The 18,484-nt window shown below is 39.5% G+C and overlaps 1 protein-coding gene across 1 annotated transcript in view; it reads left to right on the forward strand.

The window, feature by feature from the left end:
• The first annotated feature begins 1,315 nt into the window (after nucleotides 1-1,315).
• Der-1 (derlin 1) overlaps nucleotides 1,316-18,484 on the forward strand; it is a 58,360-nt gene continuing 41,191 nt past the window's right edge. Inside the window, exons 1-4 of the mRNA XM_071656668.1 lie at nucleotides 1,316-1,497; nucleotides 9,814-9,991; nucleotides 12,338-12,449; nucleotides 12,728-12,968. Of these exons, the coding sequence (XP_071512769.1) occupies nucleotides 9,839-9,991; nucleotides 12,338-12,449; nucleotides 12,728-12,968 (506 nt within the window). The 5' untranslated portion in view covers nucleotides 1,316-1,497; nucleotides 9,814-9,838. The remainder of the gene's footprint in view (nucleotides 1,498-9,813; nucleotides 9,992-12,337; nucleotides 12,450-12,727; nucleotides 12,969-18,484) is intronic.

The following is an 18,484-nucleotide window of genomic DNA, read 5'->3' on the forward strand; positions in this document are numbered from 1 at the left end:
ACTAAGTTATACTTCTCAAAATTTGCCTAATCATTGTTTTATATCTACATAATTTATTTCTGTTTCTATAGAACCACAGCTCAATATCTTCTGATATCAGTAAAGGAACTCGTCCATAGACTCCCTCATTATAGACTACACAGAATCTGTCATAACAGTGTTCCATTATCTGACTGTGGACTTCGTTTTCCTTATCTCTATCCTCCCCAAAAAAAATTATCATTCAGTTTTGTGCTTAAAAGCTTTGCATATCGTCTCTAGTTTATTTTTAACTCTGCAGCTTTTTTTCGGTGGTCAACATTTCTTCTTTTATCAACCTTATTCTCTTGATCTGGAATATGGTTTTCTTTTAGCCCAAAAATCATCAGTGATTTACCGTCTATCAACCCAGATTCGATCCATTCACTTTTTCTAAACCCATTCATCAAGCTCCTTTTCATCTTGAAAACCTTTTTTGCCAACAAGTTTCCATCCTGTATATTCTGTATTTTATCAATCCTTGCATCCATTGGACCAAGAGTATCCCTATTTGTTCTATCTCTGAACTAACATACTACAATCTCTGCGACTTCACTTGATTCCCTGCGTCTCTCTGCTTTAGTGTGCCAGGCCCCATTTTCGCTACACCATTCTCCCTTTCTCTATCTTCAGGATCAGTTCCACTGTCTCAAAAATAAAAACTGTTCCTGCTACCATTCCTTTCCCACAAATGTCTATCATAACTCTGCTCTGTGATATCAGCATTTCCTTTGATTAGGCAGTCTCTGTGACACCCAGTTAAGACCATTTCTTTATTTTCTTTTTCTTCAGTAAATGCTCCTTCTTTCTACTGGTCATATTTCTGCTGCATTTCCATCCTCCGAGTGGAGGGATGAACAGCTGTGTTGACTATGGGTCGACTGCCACGCCCAGGATTCAAGCCCGAACGGCCCTGGGAATGAGTCATGTCCGGCGACCCAGGCCACTACACCACGGAGATCCATACATGTGTGTGTTTGTGTGTATGTGTACTCCAAGGGCAAAACATATATATATATATAGCATCAAAATCATCCCATGACATTGAAATGGCCAAATATAATTTTGAAATCGGCGCCGAGTCGCTGTGCTTCACATCTGGACTCCGAAACACCAAAGCAAACAAAACTATGTCTATGATAACCAGTACATATATTGTCCAAATACACTTATTCATATATTTAAGTTAACATTATATATTTTTAAAATTCATATTTTTCCGTAAGTGAAATAAGCAGAAATGAGTTACAACGAGAGAGCAACGTAAATATATATTTATGTAGCAAATGCTCCCACCACCACCAGCCAGGAGGAGCAGTGAGGTAGAGGCACGTCAGACTACACGTTGACAACTCCAGATAACAGAGTTTTTTTTTTTCAGCATTGGGCGACTACTGGTCACTGGTTCTTCATTTCAACAGGGTGACACTGGTAAACACCCTCAGCGAGGAGATCATTAAGAAACTGTAGTGTCTTAAAGTGAGTAAATGGTGCATCCTGGCTAACCTTAGGGATATATGAAAGGGAAATGTTATGTTCAGGAAATTGAGAATATTACGCCTTCTGGAGGTGGAACGTTAATGGGGTAAATAACTAGTTCTGGGACTGGATGATATTATGTCATTATATCGATGAAAATCACATCAGTACATTTCTTAGTTAAATTTGGTTCGACCTTTTGAAGAGAGCATAGGTTATTTTGCCGATAGATCGACATTAGTGGGACTGAGGCTATACTGCCGATAAAGCTTATTTTTCACTTGTGCCTGAATGTATAGACTTTTCCTGTAGAGGAAAAGTTATGGCTGCTGTTGTGATTAAGGCAAATACATAGTTTTCTTGTATCACATTGTTGGGAAGTATTAGGAATGAGTAAAGTAATTATATGAACGACATTATAATGCTACAGGTTTTGATAAGGGAGAAGATGGCGTAAAACGTTTTTCATTCATTAAGGACACACAAAGTGGGCAGGGCTTAGAAGCATGTGTTAAAATGTGGGGAAAAAAGAATTATAAAATCACATTAGATCCACATATGCTTACAAAAGCTAACCCCACTTAAACCTTAAGATAGAGAAATGTAACTACTTTGCATTAGCTATAGCTGAAAGACTGTGAAACTGCCAGAATTAGAAAATGATGCAATCCGTCAAAATCTTTAGCAGATTGCCTCCTGAACTGGCTTTTTTTTTGCATGACAGTTGACCAAATATTGTTCTCTATAACCATAAATGGAAGAAGCATCTTGCTAGCAAACGGCAAACTTTATGACCTTTTCATCTTAATTGTTTCAGCGCAGTGAAGTTTTAGATTGTGTTTCGTATAAATGGAACACGCTTTTACTGCTTCTCACTGCAGTTACTGTTTTAACTCTTTAATACACCTTAGTATGATGTGTAGTGACGATGAATGAAATATCCCTATAATATCCTTAAATGGTGAAATATTGAATTACAGCAAAATATATGAGAATTGCAGTGGGGTTAGCAAAATACACTTGTAATACAGTAGCAGACACAGTCGACTTGTGAGTTTTATGTTCATAGAAATAGTTAATCCCTTTTCTCTATTTTTATGATATTTGTATTGCTATTTCCTTTCTTATAATGCAACACCAAAGATGCAAGAGGACAGTTATACAGTCATTGAAATACACTTGTAATACTATTAGAAACTTAAGTAACATGAAGTTTCTATTTATATCAGCCATTTATATCTTTTCTTTATTATTATTACTGTTTTGCGGTCTCCCTTTCAAAGATGATGTCAGGCTTTTTAGTTTATTTCAGAAGTACTAAAATTTGCAGCTCTATATTTGACACCATGCTTAATATGCACGGTTCAGTTAAGCTTTATGATCACTTTAAGACATTAGAAGAATTATAATGGTACACTGACTATCATTACAACACATGGTTGTTGCTGCTAAATCAGCTATACAATATGGCTGCGTGACACGCATTCGGAACAATCACTAAATTCTTAAAATACCCATAGAAAAGTGTAATGCTGCCATGATTAGTTAACACAAATATTATTTCCATTAGTTTATTGTGTAAACCATGCAGTACCATTATTGATGTATTTCCTCTACTGCATTCTGCTTACATTTCTTTGTAGTGCAGCATTTAAGCTGTTATATTGTAATGGGGAGGCGTATCAAATTATATACAATACACAATATTTTAACTTTCTAAAAGGGGAAACAGAAGGAGGAGTCACGTAGGGAATGCTCATCCTCCTCGAAGGCTCAGATTAGGGTGTCTAAATGTGTGTGGGTGTAACCAAGATGAGATAAAAGGAGAGATAGGTAGTACGTTTGAGGAAAGGACCTGGATGTTTTGGCTTTGAGTGAAACGAACCTCAAGGGTAAAGAGGAAGAGTGGTTTGGAAATGTCTTGGGAGTAAAGTCAGGGGTTAGTGAGAGGACAAGAGTAAGGGAAGAAGTAGCACTACTCCTGAAACAGGAGTGGTGGGAGTATGTGATAAGAGTGTAAGAAAGTAAACTCTAGATTGATATGGGTAAAACTGAAAGTTGATAGAGAGAGATGGGTGATTATTGGTGCATATGCACCTGGGCATGGGAAGAAAGATCACGAGAGGCAAGTGTTTTGGGAGCAGCTGAGTGAGTGTGTTAGTAGTTTTGATGCAAGAGACCAGGTTATAGTGATGGGTGATTTGAATGCAAAGGTGAGTAATGTGGCAGTTGAGGGAATAATTGGTGTACATAGGGGTGTTCATTGCTGTAAATGGAAATGGTGAAGAGCTTGTAGATTTATGTGCTGAAAAAGGACTGTTGATTGGGAATACCTGGTTTAAGAAGAGAGATATACATACGTATACGTTTGTAAGTAGGAGAGATGGCCAGAGAGCGTTATTGGATTATGTGTTAATTGATAGGCACGCGAAAGAGAGACTTTTGGATGTTAATGTGCAGAGAGGTGCAACTGGAGGGATGTCTGATCATTATCTTGTGGAGGTGAAGGTGAAGATTTGTAGGGTTTTCAGAAGAGAGGAGAGAATGTTGGGGTGAAAATAGTGGTGAGAGTAAGTGAGCTTGGGAAGGACACTTGTGTGAGGAAGTACCAGGAGAGACTGAGTACAGAATGGAAAAAGGTGAGAACTAAGGACGTAAGAGGAGTGGGGGAGGAATGGGATGTATTTAGGGAAGCAGTGATGGCTTGCGCAAAAGATGCTTGTGGCATGAGAAGTGTGGGAGGTGGGCAGATTAGAAAGGGTAGTGAGTGGTGGGATGAAGAAGTAAGATTATTAGTGAAAGAGAAGAGAGGCATTTGGATGATTTTTGCAGGGAAATAATGCAAATGAGTGGGAGATTTATAAAAGAAAGAGGCAGGAGGTCAGGAGAAAGGTGCAAGAGTAGAAAAAGAAGGCAAATGAGAGTTGGGGTGAGAGAGTATCATTAAATTTTAGGGAGAATAAAAAGGTGTTTTGGAAGGAGGTAAACAAAGTGCGTAAGACAAGGGAGCAAATGGGAACTTCAGTGAAGGGGAGGTGATAAAGTAGTGGTGATGTGAGAAGGAGATGGAGTGAGTATTTTGAAGGTTTGTTGAATGTGTTTGATGATAGAGTGGCAGATATAGGGTGTTTTGGTTGAGGTGGTGTGCAAAGTGAGAGGGTTAGGGAAAATGATTTGGTAAACAGAGAAGAGGTAGTAAATGCTTTGCGGAAGATGAAAGCCTGCAAGGCAGCGGGTTTGGATGATAGTGCAGTAGAATTTATTAAAAAAAGGGGGTGACTGTATTGTTGACTGGTTGGTCAGGTTATTTGATGTATGTACGATTCATGGTGAGGTGCCTGAGGATTGGCAGAATGCTTGCATAGTGCCATTGTACAAAGGCAAAGGGGATGAAAATGAGTGCTCAAATTACAGAGGTATAAGTTTGTTGAGTATTCCTGGGAAATTATATGGGAGGGTATTGATTGAGAGGGTGAAGGCATGTACAGAGCATCAGATTGGGGAAGAGCAGTGTGGTTTCAGAAGTGGTAGAGGATGTGTGGATCAGGTGTTTGCTTTGAAAAATGTATGTGAGAAATACTTAGAAAAGCAAGCGAATTTGTATATGGCATTTATGGATCTGGAGAAGGCATATGATAAGAGTTGATAGAGATGCTCTGTGGAAGGTATTAAGAATATATGGTGTGGGAGGTAAGTTGTTAGAAACAGAGAAAGGTTTTTATCGAGGATGTAAGGCATGTGTACGTGTAGGAAGAGAGGAAAGTGATTGGTTCTCAGTGAATTTAGGTTTGTGGCAGGGGTGTGTGATGTCTCCATGGTTGTTTAATTAGTTTATGGATGGGGTTGTTAGGGAGGTGAATTCAAGAGTTTTAGAAAGAGGGGCAAGTATGCAGTCTGTTGTGGATGAGAGAGCTTGGGAAGTGAGTCAGTTGTTGTTCGCTGATGATACAGCACTGGCTGATTCATGTAAGAAACTGCAGAAGCTGGTGACTGAGTTTGGTAGTGTGTGAAAGAAGAAAGCTGAGAGTAAATGTGAATAAGAGCAAGGTTATTAGGTACAGTCGGGTTGAGGGACAAGTCAGTTGGGAGGTAAGTTTGCATGGAGAATAACTGGAGGAAGTGAAGTGTTTTAGATATCTGGGAGTGGATTTGGCAACGGATGGAACCATGGAAGCGGAAGTGAATCATAGGGTGGGAAGCATTGAAAAATGTGTGGAAGCCAAGAACATTATCTCGGAAAGCAAAAATGGGTATGTTTGAAGGTATAGTGGTTCCAACAATGTTAGATGCTTGCGAGGCTTGTGCTATGGATAGAGTTGTGCGGAGGAGGGTGGATGTGCTGGAAATGAGATGTTTGAGGACAATATGTGGTGTGAGATGGTTTGATCAAGTAAGTAATAATAGGGTAAGAGAAATGTGTGGTAATGAAAAGAATGTGGTTGAGAGAGCAGAAGAGAGTGTTTTGAAATGGTTTGGTCACATGGAGAGAATGGTTGAGGAAAGATTGACCAAGATGATATATGTGTCAGAGGTGGAGGGAACGAGGAGAAGTGGGAGACCAAATTGGAGGTGGAAAGATGGAGTGAAAAAGATTTTGTGTGATCGGGGCCTGAACATGCAGGAGGGTGAAAGGAGGGCAAGGAATAGAGTGAATTGGATCGATGTGGTATACCGGGGTTCACGTGCTGTCAGTGGATTAAATCAGGGCATGTGAAGCGTCTGGGGTAAACCATGGAAAGCTCTGTAGGTATGTATATTTGCGTGTGTGGACGTATGTATATACATGTGTATGGGGGTGGGTTGGGCCATTTCTTTCGTCTGTTTCCTTGCGCTACCTCGCAAACGCGGGAGACAGCAACAAAGCAAAAAAAAAAAAACGTATATGTATATACATGTGTATGTGGGTGGGTTGGGCCATTTCTTTCATCTGTTTCCTTCCGCTACCTCGCTAACACGGGAGACAGCGACAAAGCAAAATAAATAAAATAACACAGTGTTCAAATTTTAAGATATACAACATTTCGCATGCACCATTAAAAAAATAACCAGACCTTTAGGTCTACAAAGGATCCAAATCCAACCAAAGGTCAATAGACCCAGCAAAAGACTATTGTAATACAGTAGGAGACCCTGTCAGCTATTGAATTTTAAAGTCTGTATTAGTTGTTTATCTTTGTATTTTTATGATACTTGTTTTACTGTTTACTTCCAATAATACATTGCTAAAGCTACAGAAGGACAGCTGAACAGTTGGTGAAGTACACTTGTAATACTACAAGAAACTTAGTTGACTAATGAATTTTTTTTTTTTATATTAGCAGTTTAGATATTTTTGTGCATTATTATGATTTTGTTTTGCAGTCTTCATTCTGATGATGACATCATACTTTCTAGTTCAGTTAAGAAAAATCAGAATTTGCGGCTTTATATCAAGACCATGCCTAATTGCACAGTTCAGTAGCTCTATGATTGCTTTTCTGGCCAAAAAGATATCTTGCGAGTTATAATGGTATGATGTCTACAGTTGTGACACATGCTGGTTGCTGCTGAAATACCTATCCAAAATGGCAATAAAACATACCATAAAAATGCAACACCTTCACAATGAAATGAAGATCTACCCAAGACAGTCTCAGTTTAACATAGTTGGTACTTAATTTTATGCAATAGCAATCCCGCTCAGCCTCACCACCCATTCCCAAATAGAAACAAAGAGCTGACTCCAGCCTTTTGAGCAGTTGGAGCCTGAATATGAAGGAGGATCAAAGGCATGCATGGGATAGAGGTTATTGGAAGGATATGTAAAGCACCGAAATCACAGATCCCTATCCAGACCCCACAGACCTTCCCATGACTTAACCCAGAAGTTTCACATGCCCTAGTTCAGTCCAGTGACAGCACATCAACCCCAGTATATTATATCATTCCAGTTCACTCTATTCTGCACATGCCTTTAACTCTCCTGCATATTCAGGCCCCGCTTGCTCAAACTCATTTTCACTCCATCCTTCCATCTCCAGTTTGGTCTCCCACTTGTCCTTGTTCCCTCCACCTCTGACATATATACCCTCTTTATCAACCTTTCCTCACTCATTCTCTCCATATGTCCCAACCATTTCAATACACCCTGTTCTCTCTCAAACACACACTTTTTATTGCCACACAACTCTCATACCCGTACATTACTTACTCAATAAAGCTTGTTTACCAATGGTGTCTTAGCTACATCTCTTCCTTGAATATCAAGTGACTGTTCTAGGTCTTCTATCCCATTCTTGTATCTCCCCTGACGATGTGATCATTACACGAACGTGCACTTGGGAACTCGTGTTTCCTATTCTTAGTTGTTTCATGCATATATAAACACACATTTTTATACATATTCGCCATTTCCCACGTTAGCGAGGTAGCATCAAGAACAGATGACTAAGCCTTAGATGACAACATCCTCACTTGGCCCCCTTCTCTGTTCCATCTTTTGGAAAAAGCAGAAAATTCTGGGAGCTGTGTTTACAGTAAGAATCCCTTGCAAAAGCTGTAGTATGTTTTATGTTGGGTAGACTGGTAAGGATCTTTATGTTAGACTTAAAGAACATAAATATATAAAAACAGGTCAAGAATCAAATGCTTTGTTTAATCATTGGAGGTGTAGCTGTAACTCCTTTACCATGAGAAATAACATTGAATCTTTTATAACTGAGTACTCAACAAACTGGATAGCTTTGTCATGGGCAAAATTTGTAAACAGTTCCCTTTCCTGTTCACATGGTAATATTTTATGACAGGCATGATGCCAGACCCAAGTACCACCTTCCAGTAACTCTTGTTTACCAATAGCGTCTTTGCTACGTCTCTTACTATTATATCAGCTGACTGTTCTACGTCTCCTATCTCTTTCTTGTATCTCCCCAAACCATGTGATCATTGGCAACGTATGTTTCATATTCCTCATGGTTATCAGCAAATGCATACATTTATTCATACCCATACACACACATGTGCAATCATGTGTATGCATGTGTATATTCATACTTGTTCACCTTCATCCATTCCTAATGCCACCCAGCTCCACAGGAGACAGCATAAATGCATGAAAAAAAGAAAAATTATGATGACATACATTTTCCTCTTCTGGACACCTGTTTGCCGCCCCCTGCATCAGGGAGGTAGAAAGGCTACATCCACTCATATCCATACACAAGCTGTCTTGTGTTATGTGGAACCACAGCTTCCTTTCCACATCCTGGCCCCACAGATCTTTCCATGGTTTATCCTGAAGGTTTCCATTTCCGTGGTTCAGTCCACTGACAATATATTGACCCCAGTATACTACATCATTCCAATTCACTCTATTACATGCACACCATTCATCCGTCTGCATGTTCAGGCCCCAGTTGCTCAATATCTTTTTCACTCCATCCTTCCATCTCTAATTAAGTCTCCTTGTTCCCTTCACTTCTGATTTATATATCCTCTATGTCAACCTTTCCTCACTCATTTCAGCACACCCTCTTTTACCCTTTCAACCACATTCTTTTTACTTCCACACTGCTTTCTTAATCTTTCCTTACTTAATCAAACCACTTCACACCACAAATTGTCCTCAAAAATTTCATTTCCAACATATCCACCCTCCTCTGCACAAGCTATCAATAGCCCATATCTTGCAACTGTATAATATTGTTAGGACTACTATTCCTTCAAACATACACACGTTTTTGCCCTCTCTAATAATGTTCTCATTCCATAACTAATTGCAGCTCCGTCCTTCTGTAAATGATAAAACAGAATACATTGAACACGTATAGGATGTTTGTGCAAGATATTCAGCATAACTGAAAATGAACTTATCAAGGTATTGTTTTGAAAGGAACAGTTGCTGGATATTTTATTTAATAAGAAAGACTGCAAAATGATGTTAATTCACATGCAGATATCACATTGCAATGCTATATCCAAAATATGCTATGCAAATTGTATGCTTTTTTGCATACTTTCATAGTATTGTTATTTATGGCAATGGTGTGTACCTTTATGAGAAAAAAGTATGGTTTTTCTGTTATAAGAATATAGGTATGTTTTCCCCCAAATTATTTTGGATAATGAGTCTGTACTGTCGTAATGTATAGTTCTTGTGAATATGAATTAGAAAATATTATTTGGTAGGTGGAAGCTCATTTTTAGTGTTTCAAATATATTAAACATCTTGTTTCTGTGATGATTATGATTCTAGCCTGGGTTTGTATATTATCTTGTGGTATGATAACTGAGACATTGTTATTAAACTTCAGAAACTTAATTAACTTTTATTTACAGATTTTTGCTGATTTTTAGCAACAAAATGGATGATGTGGGCCATTGGTTTAGAAACTTGCCAACAATGACCAGGGTCTGGTTTGGGAGCACAGTTGGCTTATCACTGATTTCATGGTTAGGACTTATAAGTCCATATTCATTGGCCTTACATCATGAACCTCTCTTTCGCAGTTTTCAAGTGAGTTGCTTAATTTTTTAATGGTTTCAGGCTTCATCTTCCATATTTTTTAACTGCATTATCAAAGTGTTCTCTGTACAACTTGTTTACATAGCTGTAAATAATAATTCCGACCACAGACAAAAAATCCACACTAAGGCTAGGGTGAAGGTAGGGAGAAATAAGAAAAGAAAATTATTGTAATATTTTGAGTTTTTGAGAAAGAAAATGTACCTATTAAAAAAAAGAATTTTAAAACTTAGAAGCTGTTACGGAAGACACAAATGGATGTAATAGAGCTCTTAATTACTGCATGGGTTAACAGCCACACAGCAGTCATATGACACAATGGCTAGCCAAGTAGTATGTAGTGTAGCTAATAGCAGGGGCACACAAGTGGCCAGCTCTTTGGGTGACAAAGCAAAGTAATATGTACAGAAGATGGAAAGTGAACCAACACAGTAATGCAGGGCAAGTGGGTGAAGTTTCATGGACAGCCTTGGGGGAGTTGTTGAGCTGAAACCTCCGTAGATGTTGTCTAATGGGTATGTAGAGCTGAAACATTCCCAGATGTTCTCTGATAAGAAGTATGTAAAGCTGAAGCCTCCCCATATGTTGGTCTGATAAGTATGTAGAGCTGTAACCTCCTCAGGTGAGAGAGCATTAATCCATACAATGATGGGTCAATCCCAAGTATAAGTGGGGCAACATTTCAAAAGAGAAGAATTAACAGGATCTGAACAGAGCTCCAAGTTTGTATAATGTGTTGCTTCCAGGTAGGTAAGATATATATGTTTATTGTGTTGATTGATGGAATCAGAGATCCATCAAAAGAGATGGGAAAGTTGTATAAGATTTTAGAGAGGGAGGTGGGCAGATTGGGTTTTAGAAGCATTAAAAGTAACCATGTTGTATATGGCCCCTTGGAGATCCAGTATAAGTTAATAGAGGAAGTTTTGATGCAATGAAACAGATCAAGCATGAGAGGATGGAATGGACCTGGGTCGTCAATTAAGACCCGGCCTTGACATGGACTTTTGTCCATGACTGGAGCTTCCAAGAAAGAAAAGATAGATTGAGAGAGAAAAACCCAAAGGGATGCCTCTGTAGATAGGGAAAGGGTTGATCCTTCAAGAGATGCAGAGATAAATCAGCCAGATTAGAATAGATATGAGAGAACAATCATAATTGAAGGCTTACAGAACAACAACCTAAATATTAACATATCAAGGGAGATACAGAATTTTCACATCTGGAACTACACTTAGAAACATACCCAAGTGATATCAGATGAAGAGCTATGAATGTCCTACAAATAGATATGAGTGTCTGTTTAATGCTACACCAGGAGATGTTAGAGACATACATGGATTGACTACAGAGGCATACAGAAGGCTAAACTCATGGCTTAAGGCAAAACCCAGCAAGCCTCAATCATAATCACTTGATGGGTGTTATAGCAGAGAGAATGAACCTCAATGTGCAAAATGTAGTGAGCACTTCACAGTGAATGAATCTCAATGTGCAAAATGTAGTGAGCACTTCACAGTAGCCCTGTCATTCAGGCCAATCCCTTATTAGATATATAGGCATTAGTCATTGCTAGTGGCACTGAAGGAGTTGAATCCTTAATGCCAACACTGATAATCAAGATTTACGGTTGTCATAGGATCCTTTAACTGATTTTACAAGATTAGCTTGTAAAGTCACCATCCAAGTTCACTAAAAAATTTTGCTCACAGCAAAGATGTGCTGTTATTGGTTTGCCTTTTCCCCACTAAACAAGAAGGCATCTTGTTAAACAAAAAGAAATTGAGTGAACCAAGGCTTACGTATGAAGAGTGATAAATTTGAACTAATTCCTGATAGTAGAGAGAATGAAGTTAGTTTAATGTAGATATAGTTTCATTTTGCTATTTTTTCATACTATTCATACTATTAGCAAGGTAGCATTAAGAACAGAGGACTGAGCCTTTGAGGGAAATCCTCACTTGGCCCCCTTCTTTGTTCCTTCTTTTGGAAAATTAAAAACGAGAGGGGAGGATTTCCAGCCCCCCGCTTCCCAAGAAAAACTTGGGAAGACAAATACACTTTATGCTTTCTTATTCTATGCAGGGAAGACAAATACACTTTATGCTTTCTTATTCTATGCATTCCTTTTTCCATTTTTCCCTTCCTGTAACCTTTGTCACCTACTTTGAAAGCCAGGCCTACAAACACCTGAGGAACTCTAGATCATTTCTTCACTGTCTTTTCCATACTCTACTTGCTTTCACCATTGATAGACACTGACTGGGGCATATTTTGCCCATGCCATGTTGGTCATTTTTAAATAAAAATTTATGCTCTATGATTTTCTTTTTACAGTTGTGGCGACCTGTGACATCATTGTTTTGCTACCCCATAAACCCAAGTACGGGTTTTCACTTCCTCATTCTCCTTTACTTCCTGTACAGTTACTCTCTCAGATTAGAAACAGGTAAGTTTGGTGGAAACATCACAGGTATATTTTGTATTTTGTGAGTCTGCTCTGCCTTCAGCTGAGTATACTTGTCTTTGGAGAACATAATGTATTACACCTTCAGTAGGTGCCAGGGTAATTGGCATGCACTTGCTTCCTCCCATATTTATGATATATTTATTTCTGTCATTGTAGTATATTACAGTATACTTTCAGACTTATGTAGATTTCCAGTTTTTATTCAGTAACATTTTCTTTCATATAACAGTTAATGCATTTTGGTTTCCCCACGACAGGCTTTTTTGTACAAAGACCAGCTGACTACCTCTTTATGTTGCTGTTCTGCTGGGTGAACTGTGTTATTGCATCCCTACTAGGAGGGATAATGTTTCTAATGGACTCCATGGTGGCGGTCGTTCTGTATGTGTGGTGCCAGCTCAATAAGGATTTAATTGTCACTTTCTGGTTTGGTACAACATTCAAAGCCATGTACCTGCCATGGGTTTTCTTAGGATTTACCATGATCACTTCTGGAAGGTAAGTCACTCTGTTAGTGGACATTTACATGCTTTCTGTATTTTATATCTCCTTCCTATGCCCTTGTGCAGCAAAGGAGAGGGGCTTATTGTTTTACCTATTTTGGTGCATATATGCATGTCTCAACTTTGTGTATGTGACATTTCATGACCACACATACTGCATACAAAGTTTTATATAAGCGTTCGAGGTCTGAGGACTAACCTCAAATCACAAGATATGTTTACTAAAATTCTGTTTACACATCTCATGACTTGCTGATTGGATGAGGACCAAACTCTATCTGCAGACACTATGTACAGAGTTCTACTTATTGCAGGATTTTGAGATTGGGGTCAAAGATAAGGCCAGAGGGTGAAATTCACTGGGATTACAAAACTGTATGCTGGGATCATGTGTTGTACTGACACATTTTCTTGTTTCATCTTTCTCTTTAAATCTTACCTTCTCTCCAGATTTGGTTTTACTCATGAGCTCTGAGAGAATCACCAAGATCGCAAGGAGTTAGAAACTTCAAAATCTTTGCCTTTGGATGGGATGGATGCCTCTCACTACTCGCTAGCCCCCTACTCTGTCCATATTCACCACTTTGTGTTGGAAACTGTTCTTAGAAAAGACAGCAGAATCATTTTTTTGTGGATCTTATCTAACCAAAGGAGTCCGTGAGATAAAATGGGGTTACATACCTGGGGAGATTCCTTAATCTAATTTTCACACAAATGGGAATATGTCAGGAAACACACAATTCAGTTCATTATTAATCCAGGTATCTAAACAGAGGAAAAAGCCCATAATATTGTACTGAAGTATACTATGTATGTAATTCTGCTTTGTCGCTACCTCACTGACGCGGGAAATGGCGATCAAGTAATAAACTCTGCTTTGTGAAATGCAAGAGATGGGAAAACTTTCCTGAATGAAGGGCCACCCACCACTAGACCCATTTTTATCCTTCATTTGTGGTGTTGATAAAGGGCAAACTTGTACCCAGTTTACCTGCTCACACAAGTAGCATATAAAGTAAGCATAACATACTCTGCTGATGTGTTTTTTGCATATTTTTTATTAAGTTACTATTTCATGCTTACCTAAATTACCCCTATTATTTTGCGAAAATGTGCTAGTCAGGTGGATTTACTAAATGATAATACTAGGTAAAATATCCATTATTTTCACTTTTTATCTCTGGATATGTAGACGAGTATTTTATGCAATAATTAGCAACATATTGAAGAAAATTGTGAAGAAAAATTATATGAAAAACGTTTACCTCATTACTGAGCCTTAGAGATAAAAATCCTCTTTTGGCCCCTTTTCTGGTCCTTCTCTTGGAAAAGTTAAAACAGGAGGGGAGGATTTCCAGCCCCCTGCTCCCACCCCTTTTAGTCGCCTGTTATGACATGCAGGGAGTACATGGGAAGTATTCTTTCTCCCCTATCCCCATATATATGGAACATATTTTTCATAAATTACATGTAATATATAAAAGGGAACAAATGGGAACTTCAGTGAAGGGGGCTAATGGGGAGGTGATAATAAGTAGTAGTGATGTGAGAAGATGGAGTGAGTATTTTGAAGGTTTGTTGAATGTGTTTGATGATAGAGTGGCAGATATAGGGTGTTTTGGTCGAGGTGGTGTACAAAGTGAGAGGGTTAGGGAAAATGATTTGGTAAACAGAGAAGAGATAGTAAAAATTTGCGGAAGATGAAAGCCGGCAAGGCAACGGGTTTGGATGGTATTGCAGTGGAATTTATTAAAAAAGGGGGTGACTGTATTGTTGACTGGATGGTAAGGTTATTTAATGTATGTGTGATTCATGGTGAGGTGCCTAAGGATTGGCAGAATGCTTGCATAGTGCCATTGTACAAAGGCAAAGGGGATAAAAGTGAGTGCTCAAATTACAGAGGTATAAGTTTGTTGAGTATTCCTGGTAAATTATATGGGAGGGTATTGATTGAGAGGGTGAAGGCATGTACAGAGCATCAGATTGGGGAAGAGCAGTGTGGTTTAAAGTGTGGTAGAGGATGTGTGGATCAGGTGTTTGCTTTGAAGAATGTATGTGAGAAATACTTAGAAAAGCAAATGGATTCGTATGTAGCATTTATGGATCTGGAGAAGGCATATGATAGAGTTGATAGAGATGCTCTGTGGAAGGTATTAAGAATATATGGTGTGGGAGGCAAGTTGTTAGAAGCAGTGAAAAGTTTTTATCGAGGATGTAAGGCATGTGTACGTGTAGTAAGAGAGGAAAGTGATTGGTTCTCAGTGAATGTAGGTTTGCGGCAGTGGTGTGTGATGTCTCCATGGTTGTTTAATTTGTTTATGGATGGGGTTCTTAGGGAGGTGAATGCAAGAGTTTTGGAAAGGGGGGCAAGTATGCAGTCTGTTATGGATGAGAGAGCTTGGGAAGTGAGTCAGATGTTGTTCGCTGATGATACAGCGCTGGTGGCTGATTCATGTGAGAAACTGCAGAAGCTGGTGACTGAGTTTGGTAAAGTGTGTGAAAGAAGAAAGATGAGAGTAAAAGTGAATAAGAGCAAGGTTATTAGGTACTGTAGGGTTGAGGGTTAAGTCAATTGGGAGGTAAGTTTGAATGGAGAAAAAATGGAGGAAGTGAAGTGTTATAGATATCTGGGAGTGGATTTGGCAGCAGATGGAACCATGGAAGCAGAAGTGAGTCATAGGGTGGGGGAGGGGGCAAAAATTCTGGGAGTGTTCAAGAATTTGTGGAAGTCCAGAACATTATCTCAGAAAGCAAAAATGGGTTCGTTTGAAGGAATAGTGGTTCCAACAATGTTGTATGGTTGCGAGGCATGGGCTATCGATAGAGTTGTGCGCAGGAGGGTGGATGTGCTGGAAATGAGATGTTTGAGAACAATATGTGGTGTGAGGTGGTTTGATCGAGTAAGTAATAATAGGGTAAGAGAGATGTGCAGTAATAAAAAGAGTGTGGTTGAGAGAGCAAAAGAGGGTGTTTTGAGATGGTTTGGTCACATGGAGAGAATGAGTCAGAAGAGATTGACAAAAAGGATATATGTGTTAGAGGTGGAGGGAACGAGGAGAAGTGGGAGACCATATTGGAGGTGGAAGGATGGAGTGAAAAAGATTTTGAGTGATTGGGGCCTGAACATGCAGGAGGGTAAAAGGCTTGCAAGAAATAGAGTGAGTTGGAACGATGTGGTATACCAGGGTCGACTTGCTGTCAAAGGATTGAATCAGGGCATGTGAAGCGTCTGAGGTAAAGCATGGAAAGTTCTATGGGGCCCGGATGTGGAAAGGGAGCTGTGGTTTCGATGCATTATTACATGACAGCTAGAGACTGAGTGTGAACGAATGTGGCCTTTATTGTCTTTTCCTAGTGCTACCTCGCACACATGAGGGGGGAGGGGGTTGTTATTTCATGTGTGGCGGGGTGGCGATGGGAATTAATAAGGGCAGACAGTATGAATTATGTACATGTGTATATATGTATATGTCTGTGTGTGTGTATATATATGTATACGTTGAGATGTATAGGTATGTATATTTGCGTGTGTGGACGTGTATGTATATACATGTGTATGTGGGTGGGTTGGGCCATTCTTTCGTCTGTTTCCTTGCGCTACCTCGCTAACGCGGGAGACAGCGACAAAGCAAAATAGATAAAATAAATACATGTTCATAATATTTATTTTTTTTTTTTATTTTGCTTTGTTGCTGTCTCCCGTGTTAGCGAGGTAGCACAAGGAAACAGACGAAAGAATGGCCTAACCCAACCACATACACATTTATATACATACATGTCCACACACGCAAATATACATACCTATACATCTAAATGTACACATATATATATACACACACAGACATATACATATATACACATGTACATAATTCATACTGTCTGCCTTTATTTATTCCCATCGCCACCCCACCACACATGGAATAACAACCCCCTCCCCTCTCATGTGTACGGGGTAGCGCTAGGAAAAGACAACAAAGACCCCATTCGTTCACATTCAGTCTCTAGCTGTCATGTGATAATGCTCCGAAACCACAGCTCCCTTTCCACATCCAGGCCCCACAGAACTTTTCATGGTTTACCCCAGACGCTTCACATGCCCTGGTTCAATCCATTGACAGCACGTCGACCCTGGTATACCACATCGTTCCAATTCACTCTATTCCTTGCACGCCTTTCACCCTCCTGCATGTTCAGGCCTCAATCACTCAAAATCTTTTTCACTCCATCTTTCCACCTCCAAATTGGTCTCCCACTTCTCCTCGTTCCCTCCACCTGTGACACATATATCCTCTTGGTCAATCTTTCCTCACTCATTCTCTCCATGTGACCAAACCATTTTAAAACACCCTCTTCTCCTCTCTCAACCACACTCTTTATTTCCACACATCTCTCTTACCCTATTATTACTTACTCGATCAAACCACCTCACACCACATATTGTCCTCAAACATCTCATTTCCAGCACATCTACCCTCCTGCGCACAACTCTATCCATAGCCCACGCCTCACAACCATACAACATTGTTGGAACCACTATTCCTTCAAACATACCCATTTTTGCTTTCCGAGACAATGTTCTCGACTTCCACACATTCTTCAAGGCTCCCAGAATTTTTGCCCCCTCCCCCACCCTATGATTCACTCCCTCTTTCATGGTTCCATCCACTGTCAGATCCACTCCCAGATATCTAAAACACTTTACTTCCTCCAGTTTTTCTCCCTTCAAACTTACCTCCCAATTGACTTGACCCTCAACCCTACTGTACCTAATAACCTTGCTCTTATTCACATTTACTCTTAACTTTCTTCTTTCACACACTTTACCAAACTCAGTCACCAGCTTCTGCAGTTTCTCACATGAATCAGCCACCAGCGCTGTATCATCAGCGAACAACAATTGACTCGCTTCCCAAGCTCTCTCATCCCAACAGACTTCATACTTGCCCCTCTTTCTAAAGCTCTTGCATTCACCTCCCTAACAACCCCATCCATAAACAAATTAAACAACCATGGAGACATCACACACCCCTGCTGCAAACCTACATTCACTGAGAACCGATCACTTTCCTCTCTTCCTACACGTACACATGCCTTACATCCTCGATAAAAACTTTTCACTGCTTCTAACAACTTGCCTCCCACACCATATATTCTTAATACCTTCCACAGGGCATCTCTATCAACTCTATCATATGCCTTCTCCAGATCCATAAATACTACATACAAATCCATTTTCTTTTCTAAGTATTTCTCACATACATTCTTCAAAGCATTTGTATGTAGCATTTATGGATCTGGAGAAGGCATATGATAGAGTTGATAGAGATGCTCTGTGGAAGGTATTAAGAATATATGGTGTGGGAGGCAAGTTGTTAGAAGCAGTGAAAAGTTTTTATCGAGGATGTAAGGCATGTGTACGTGTAGGAAGAGAGGAAAGTGATTGGTTCTCAGTGAATGTAGGTTTGCGGCAGGGGTGTGTGATGTCTCCATGGTTGTTTAATTTGTTTATGG

The sequence above is a fragment of the Panulirus ornatus genome, chromosome 63, assembly GCF_036320965.1.
Source record: "Panulirus ornatus isolate Po-2019 chromosome 63, ASM3632096v1, whole genome shotgun sequence".
In the NCBI taxonomy this organism is placed as follows: domain Eukaryota; kingdom Metazoa; phylum Arthropoda; class Malacostraca; order Decapoda; family Palinuridae; genus Panulirus; species Panulirus ornatus.